General features: G+C 38.0%; 1 protein-coding gene across 1 annotated transcript; it reads left to right on the forward strand.

The window, feature by feature from the left end:
* Positions 1-3,772: 3,772 nt before the first annotated feature.
* Positions 3,773-5,856, forward strand: msx1a (muscle segment homeobox 1a). The gene is made up of 2 exons (XM_066720038.1): positions 3,773-4,305; positions 4,702-5,856. The coding sequence occupies exons 1-2, from the start codon at positions 3,897-3,899 to the stop codon at positions 5,118-5,120; spliced, it is 828 nt and encodes a 275-aa protein (XP_066576135.1). The 5' UTR covers positions 3,773-3,896; the 3' UTR covers positions 5,121-5,856.
* The last annotated feature ends 2,779 nt before the right edge of the window (positions 5,857-8,635 follow it).

Consider the following 8,635-nt stretch of genomic DNA (forward strand, 5'->3'; position numbering starts at 1 on the left):
TTAATTTATGTTCTGTCGAGTTAAGCTCCATGTTAAACATACCACTTTATGCTTTAAATATAACCCTATAGATTAGTTCCAGGGAAAGCGTATTTGGATTTCAAATTAAATGCCTGCTGACAGAAAAATAGCCAAACTATAAAATATCTAATGTCCTATATACGAATAACAGGTATTATCCTAGACAGAACCACTCATGTACCAATATCGAAGTAGTTGACACCTGTCGTTTAATGCCAGGAAGGTTTTTGATTGATTTCGAGGTTGTGTTTGTGCATTGCGAGATATATCTTAGGGTTGTAGTGAACGTGTGTAATATAAAATAAAGTAATTTAAACTGGGAGCTATAATATAAACGCTGTGTGTGTGTGTGTGTGTATGCATGCATGCATGTATGTATGTGTTTATGTATTTAATCATTCACTGATTATAGCCTTTATGCACACATATTTATATGTCAAATATACAATACAAACGCGTTTCACTTGCACATTTCCCATCCTTGGAGTGAGAAAGACAATGGTAGTTTCTCGAGACTCGGTAAGCAACATAATAACCCCCATTATTAATTATATAGAGCTCTGCCAGTGAAAAGACTAGCTTGCCACGGAATTACCAATTGAGCCAAGACTTTCAGGCCAGCCAAAGAGCCCTGGAGTCTGCTTGACATCTTGAAGCTTAAATAACCGTAAGGCATTGTTACTCCCTGGCAGCCAAGTGCCTCGTTACGCCTGATTGAGCTAATTGCTTTGAAATAGGATATATTATCTATAATTATAGAGATCTTGGAGGAGACGGCCAGCCTTTTCTTTCATCTTTTCCAAGTGCATCATAATGTCGCGATCAAATTAATTTCGGCCACTAGAAATAGTGCATGCCATTCAGAGCTGCATGTTTTGTAGCCTTAAAGAGATAGTAACCATGTCTGGAGGAATTTATTCCAGTGGCACATTTTTTTGCTTGTCATTGTAATGTAAGGAAACCTGTTTGTCAGGTGATTACACAGAAATGCATGCCATGGTTTTGCATTACTAAAATGCTTAAGGTATAGCTAATAATAATAATAATAATAATAATAATAATAATAATAATACTATTATTATTATTATTATTATTATTATTATTATTATTATTATTATTATTATTACCACCGAGATATTTTACCTTGGGGACTTTACAGAGATAATGCTAAACTTCTGCACCATGATAGGGAAATTGAAATGAAACTAAATCAAATCACGCTGAGTCTATCTTTCATCTGACACAATATACAGGCCTAGGTGTAATTTAGATTTCATTTCCATAGAGGAAAGGAATTTCTGTCGGTGAAACTGTTTGAGATCCGCCAAGCCTTTAAAGTCAAAATTGACAGACTTTGCATGAAAAGGGTTAAGACAACTTTCAGTGCGAAGAAGACAAAGGGTCATTGTCCCTCTTCGCTGCCCCCTCGCACCGAATCAAAGGTAAAGTTTATAAAGTCAAACAAAGCTCTGAAGTGGCTTATAGTAGCTTTTTATCCCAGTTCAACCCTCATTTGTTGTATTGAAATTGAAATAAAACGCTATGGTAATCGGCTTTCCTTGGCACATTCATTACTTTAAAAGGCTCTGTTTGGGATGCTAATTGCCCAATTTTTGTTATCTAGCGTCACTGTCCTACTGAGCTCCACATTTCCCAATGCAAACACCCCGGTGAATGTAAACACGAATAATACAAGCTGCAGAGACACGTCAGACAGGCATTTCACATGCATTTCCTCAAAGAGCTCATTTAAAAGCATGGCACCTTTGAAATGTTTCAGTGAAACACATGAAACAGAGAAACATGGCACACAAACGCATGCATGCATGTCTGTGTGTGTGTGTGTGTGTGTGTGAGAGAGAGAGAGAGAGAGAGAGAGAGAGAGAGAGAGAGAGAGAGACAGTGTGTGTGTGTGTGTGTGTGTGTGTGTGTGTGTGTGTGCATGTCAGGATGCTGCATATTTCAATCAGACCTGAGCCTGTACTAGATTTGAAGACATCAAAGCAGGGACGCAGGAGACTCACACTCAGTGCTAATCATTTCGTGTAATAGGCTCTAAGTGATTCCAAACTAAATTGCAGATTTATTTCTTCTGAACGCCGGATGTAAAATTAAGGAAACACAAAATTACTGTTTGCGTGTAATTTTATATCAGTTACAGCCAATTACTGTGTACCGCGGTAACAGGACAAAGAACGCCGCAAAATATTTGAGAACATCTGAGGCCGTTGCCTACTTCAGACATGGACCAATACTATGTGGGCAAGAAACATATATGCACACGGGTTCAGGGAATATGCATAGCTCAGCTATTATCGATATCAATAAGCCTCTTTGTAAACGGGTCTGTTTATGGTCGGATAATAAATACACAAGCTGTAAATAACATCCCACTCATGAGAAGCTGGTTGCGACTGATCCCTTTCTTTGAGGGGGGTGCTCTGATGAACACTAGTGGGGGGCAGTGACCTTTTTCTTTGAGTCTTAATAGACTAGTCCATATGAAAAAAAGTTGGAAAATGGCGTGCGATCGGCTGAGAAAGCTAATTTTTCAGGCTGAATAGCCTAATGTCCCAGGGCTAGGGCGGGCAGGAGAAGGCGGGTTGCTCTCTTGATGCGGGTTAAAGTTTTTCAATAGTCTCCCTGAAGCCGAGGCCTTTGATCAGACCGCTGCTGGCGCCTAAAAACAACATAACTTGTCTGCCTATTAGAGGCACTGACTAATCGTGACAGATTGTTTATACTCAGCAATTAGCAATGCAGACGCTTCCCAGAGAAGGTACTAAGTCCACAGAGAAGGCAACATGTAGTTATTACTTTCCAGACCTCTATCTGCACATTCATTTAGTATTTTATATTTTAGTGTATCTGGAATAGCATTCCTATGTTCTGGAGTAGTAACAACTGTCAACGTCTGTGGCATTGGATGTATTTGTGGGCAGGAGTTGCACAACTGCACAATATATAGTTTTACTCAGAACATCCTGTACGGTTAGAGCTGCTTGAGTGTTTTGTTTTGTTTTGTTTTGTTTTTTAATTATGCAAAACATCAATTGACGAAACCCGCAGCTTTCGAGATCACGCTGATAAGTTTTAAGTATGTCTGGAGTCACCAATTTAATCTAACGTTCACCCCGTGTTGCCCCACCCCCTTTATGAGTGCACATCATTTCTGATTTTAATGGATCTAGTCAAAGGGAAACAAAATCTCAGTGATCCCTCCTCCAAGCCAGATAATTACCCTTAAATGACTGCAATGGCTTGTGTGTTTCTATGAGATTAGAGCCCCGCAGCGATCAATAAACTTTTCTCAGCATGGGGCCAATCACATTAAGAAAAGGCTGAGTAATGTTGTGCAACCATGTGCACAAGACCTTCAATAGACAATTATTATTTCATTATTATTATTATTAATAATAGTTATTAATGTTATTGTTTTTGATGATATTTTGATATTTCATTTAGATTGTATTTACTTTTAATGGTAAGTATGCAGTAAATAGAGGAAACATTTCAGTCTTTACTTTTGATTATTGTCCATTTTAATTACGTGAAGTTATGTAAACGGCCCTGTAGTTGCTTAATATACATTCATTGTTTACCTCCTACCAGCCTACATATAATTTACTAGAAGTCGCCGCTGACTGACAGCCAAGACAGACGTAGAGGCGAATGGCATCTCTTTGTCCCACCCATCTGCTTTCTGATTGGACGGTGTCCTCCCACAGCCTGCCTTAATAGCAAGGTCTTGCCACTGGGTCCAATAAACGTGACAGTGTTATAAATGCTGGAGGACCTCGTTTCTTCCTCGTATTCGTGATTTGCGCTTTGAACTGTTGACCATCACCATCACCATCAGCAGAGAGTGGCTCTGTATGGCCCCAAGTGTTGCTATGACTTCTCTACCGATTGGCTTAAAGGCTGAAGAGACGTCCCGGGTAGTGCTGAACCGGAGTGAAATGCAAACTAATCTGAACACGGCCGGCGACGAGGAGACCGAGAAGCCGAAAGTTGCGATACTGCCGTTTAGTGTCGAGGCTCTGATGGCAGATACAAAACCCAGTCGGGTCTTTAAAGGTGCCGACGGGACGTCTGTGCCGGGGACGTCTCACACACTCAGTCCAAGGACTGGGACATTAAACGGTCCAGACCTCATCAGCTCGCCCTTCTCGGTAGGAGGACTAATGCAAATGCCAGAGGATGCACTTGTCAAGTCAGAGAGCCCAGAAAGGCAAGAGCGGAATGCTTGGATACAAAGTCCCCGCTTCTCTCCTCCTCCTGCAAGTAAGATTTGTTCAATTGATCTGTTTAATGCATTCACGTTAAAAGTAGTTTATTTGAATGTATACACTTTTTTTCTTCTTCTTCTTTCCTTCTGGCAAATTGAGTGCGTGATTTAACATTTTAAGTTTGTTTATCGTTGTTACAATTGTGCACAGTCTGAGTGCATAGTAGTTTGTATAGTTTGCGCCCTAAATCGATAGCTTTGCCGCAGTTTTCAGGTATATTTAATGTGTGGATGTTATGCATGCACGCATGTGTTTTTGCATGTACAAATTCTAAAAATCTGCGTGCAAACCGTGCATTTCTTGACAAAGTTTGCACCTTATATACACTTGTGCTTGTAGTTTAACTGAATATATGACATACTAATGATGTATTTGTTTGTGATCATTTTAGGAAGACTCAGCCCCCCCGCATGTCCCTTGAGAAAACACAAAACTAATAGGAAGCCACGGACCCCCTTTACCACTTCCCAGCTTTTGGCCCTGGAGAGGAAATTTCGTCAGAAACAATACCTGTCCATAGCCGAAAGGGCAGAGTTTTCCAGCTCTCTCAACCTGACAGAGACGCAGGTGAAAATCTGGTTCCAGAACAGAAGAGCGAAAGCAAAGAGGCTCCAAGAAGCAGAACTAGAGAAGCTGAAAATGGCAGCCAAACCAATGTTACCACCAGCTTTTGGGATTTCCTTTCCTCTTGGTACCCATGTCCCCGCATCCTACGGAGCATCACACCCTTTCCAGAGACACTCGTTGCCCGTATCTCCCGTTGGACTGTATGCCGCACATGTTGGATACAGCATGTATCATTTGGCCTAAAGAAGGGGCTGTCATTGCTGACTTCAAAATACCTCTCGTATCTCTTCTTATCAAACATTTGAAATGCATAGGAAAGTATCAGAAACCATATTTAGTTTGATATCAATGATTTATCACTTGCCCAACAGGCAGTCTACTATGTAGTACCATACAATTACCGTTGGCCACAACAGGTAATGAAATGTATGCTTTTGTGATAAATATTGTCCTTGAAAGGCCATGGTCAATAGATGAGTTCTCGAATGAAAGATAGGCAGATTTTGTGAAGGCATCTCAAAAGACACCCCTAGACAAGTACTTAGTTTCATTTATTTGGTGATTGTGTATCTTGAAATTGAAGCCAAATGAAAATGCAATCTGACAATTTTCAGCACAATAATCTTCAGACATTTTACCGGGGAGATTTGGATTCTGTGAACCACTCATTCAGAAAAGTTAAATACCCATGACCAGTAAGATCGCAATTTTCTTTGTGGTAGTCCAACAAACTCGATAAAAACAAAGTGTGGGGTTTTTGTATCTGATGAATCATCTTCAGTAGATGAATGCTCTTTGCTGAATTCAAAGACCGAAGACTATAGCAATTTAATTTAACAGCGCTGTCTGTGTGTTTTATTGTTCCCTTTGGAAGGGATTTCTGTACTGTAATATACTGTATATTTGAAAAATATCTTCATTTATATTATGACTATATTTGTTAAATAAATTAACAATAAATGTTTATTCTTTTTCATTATGTGCTTGCTATTCCATCTTTATTATACAGGAAAGAATCCGATACCCTTTACTACATAAATTCAAATGTACATTTGACTTGCTATAGGCCTGAATAGTGGTCAACATTGCTCTGTTTCCTTAAAAAATATATTGCATGAAGATGTTGGCGGTTTTTGAGTAGTTTCCATTCGTGGCAAACAAAATAAACTTTCCTCGCAGTTCTGCAAATGGTTGAACATTTAAATTATATGTGGGCTATATTAAACTAAGAGAGCTGCAATACACAACTGAGTTTGAGATACGTGATGGGGAAGCCATTAAGGCTTAAAACCCTCTTATATGGGAGAAAGTTGTGTCGTACTCGATCACACTGTAATAAACCGAAACTTTGATTTAAATCATATTGAAATCTAAATGGGAAAAAGAGGCCCATTTGAGTCTTCTCGGCATGTATTTACCTAGTACTTAGAGACAGACTGAAGTAAAAACAATTTACATTGTATACCCGTTTAAAACTATAAAATGCGCTTATACGTGAACGAATGAGTAGGTTATATGGAGAACATACTTATACCAACGAGCTAATCTAAATTTATTTTTTATTACAGAATATTTCAATAATGCATTTGAGTCATAAACGTGAATTCAGATTTGTCACATTAATTATGGTTCACTTGAAAAATGACGATTGGCCGCAATGTGTCGATTTTGAAAGACGCGCATAATTGTAATGACTAGGTGTTACGCTGTGTATTGAAACTGTCATATACAATTTTTCAGAACATAACTGACATATTTCTACAGCTGTTACCTATTGCTTTGAACTAACCTTCCCAGACTGTCTTGGTGCCGGGCAAGCTCAGTGGGACCAACATCTACAATCTATGTTGCTGGACATAACACTGAAGAGTTAGAGACTGGACAGAAGCCTGGAGTGGCCTGAAAATATTAGGTATGGACCCACAACTTTCTTAAAGCAATCAAAAGCATTAAATCACATTTGTGAGTGACAGCCCTATGTGGATTTTGAAAGTATTAGCCTACAGCATTAGGGATGGGGGCTATTTTGATCATTTCACACCACAGCAACATTATTGTTGTACTTTGTCATCACGCTGCAAGTTTAGTTCACTTACATTTCAAAGTTTACGGAAAAGTCACTATAAAGCATTTTACCCATTTTCGCTTTACAATTAGAGTTTTTCAAGTTCAGTTTTGAGCCATTTAAGCCGAGGCTACGTAATTGCTATAATGAGCAAAGGCAATCTTCCACAGACGCACTTTGGCTCCAGATAGACTGTAGCTGCAGGCGAAGCGGAACTTTTATGATTCCTGAAATGTCAATGAGAGCTTCAATACACTATTATTCACTTTATATACTATTTTCCACGTGTCCCTTTTTATTCCATTAACAGTAGCATTAGGGTGAGCGAAAAAAGAAAAGAAAAGACAGGTTTATACAAATGTTGAAAATATAGGCTACTTAAAGGTCACCCTAAGCTCCATTGACATGATAAGCCAATATGTATTAGAATGTCACAAATGATGCCTATGTAATAATAATAATAATAATAATAATAATAATAATAATAATGAATACATCGTTTTTCGGTGGTTTAAGGCTTTGATTCTGACATGAAGCCTTTTCAATCACAGGCTAATGTCAAAAGAAAAGACAGCTATGTGACATGTTTGGCTCTGGGCACCAGTCTGTCCTCCCTTTGGGCTGGAATCCCTCGTTGCTCAATTACACACAGATGAGAACAATTAATAAATAAGTCATGACAATAAGTTGAGAATCACACGGATGAACGCTCCATCTGAAAAGAGAAAAGTTCACACAATAGAGCAGAAAGGATTTGTCGGCTCTTTTCAAGGAGGGATCTTTTTTTTTCTTCTTCTTTTTCTTGCCTGAGGCTGAAGAGAAAACAAAACTCACTTTTGTTTTTACCATCCAAAAGATCACAACGGGTAGTTAGCAGAGAGATTCACTGTGTTCCTTGTAGCTCCAGGTTGATGGCGCCATGTAGACTCATAGAGATTCCCAACGCAGGACAATTGCACATTGCATCTTCCCAGGGCTGAATACGGTAACTAGAAATATCTTCACCAAAAGGGCCTTTCATGCATTTTTATGATCTCCTTCTCATGTTTATGTAATGCAGTAGACAGTAAACATTAAATTCTACAATATATGTATAATAATATTTTACAATGCCTGATAATAATAATAATAATAATAATAATAATAATAATAATAATAATAATATAATATTTACTAGCATTCTACAAAGAGATTAATTCATGTCTGAATAGATATTGCCATATAAAACTTATTTCCAGGCTTACTTCTTCATCTGTGAACTAGCCTATATTATTGGGATGCGTAGTTATACGAGTTATATCATCAGAACGTTTCATGAAATATATTTTGCAATAATAGTTACATTATTCACGAAATATAGCAAGACGAAATAGACTATTTCAATCTACAAAAACAAGCTTAATTTAGTATGCGTCTAACTAAAGCATTTCAAGGTATTTATTTGTGCAGTGATGTAACTATATATATATATATATATATATATATATAGATAGATAGATATAGATATAGTTCAACGATGCTTTAGATATCAAGTCTAAATAAATACAATACGAATGGCACACTTAGAAGAATACAGAAGAATAATTTCATTAATCAGAAATAGCTTGTTATGCGATACCGTTTTGCAGACCAATAACTCATATTACAACACAGGTATACCGACTATTACTTCAATATTTGGTGCAACTAAAAT

This window comes from Amia ocellicauda, chromosome 13 (genome assembly GCF_036373705.1).
Source record: "Amia ocellicauda isolate fAmiCal2 chromosome 13, fAmiCal2.hap1, whole genome shotgun sequence".
NCBI classification, from domain to species: domain Eukaryota; kingdom Metazoa; phylum Chordata; class Actinopteri; order Amiiformes; family Amiidae; genus Amia; species Amia ocellicauda.

What these genes read in the sequence shown, in the direction of transcription:
- msx1a (XM_066720038.1), top strand. Translation starts at nt 3,897, where the DNA reads ATGGCCCCAAGTGTTGCTATGACTTCTCTACCGATTGGCTTAAAGGCT. An exon ending in CTTCTCTCCTCCTCCTGCAA is followed by an intron (nt 4,306 to 4,701) that starts GTAAGATTTGTT and finishes TGATCATTTTAG; the next exon opens with GAAGACTCAGCCCCCCCGCA.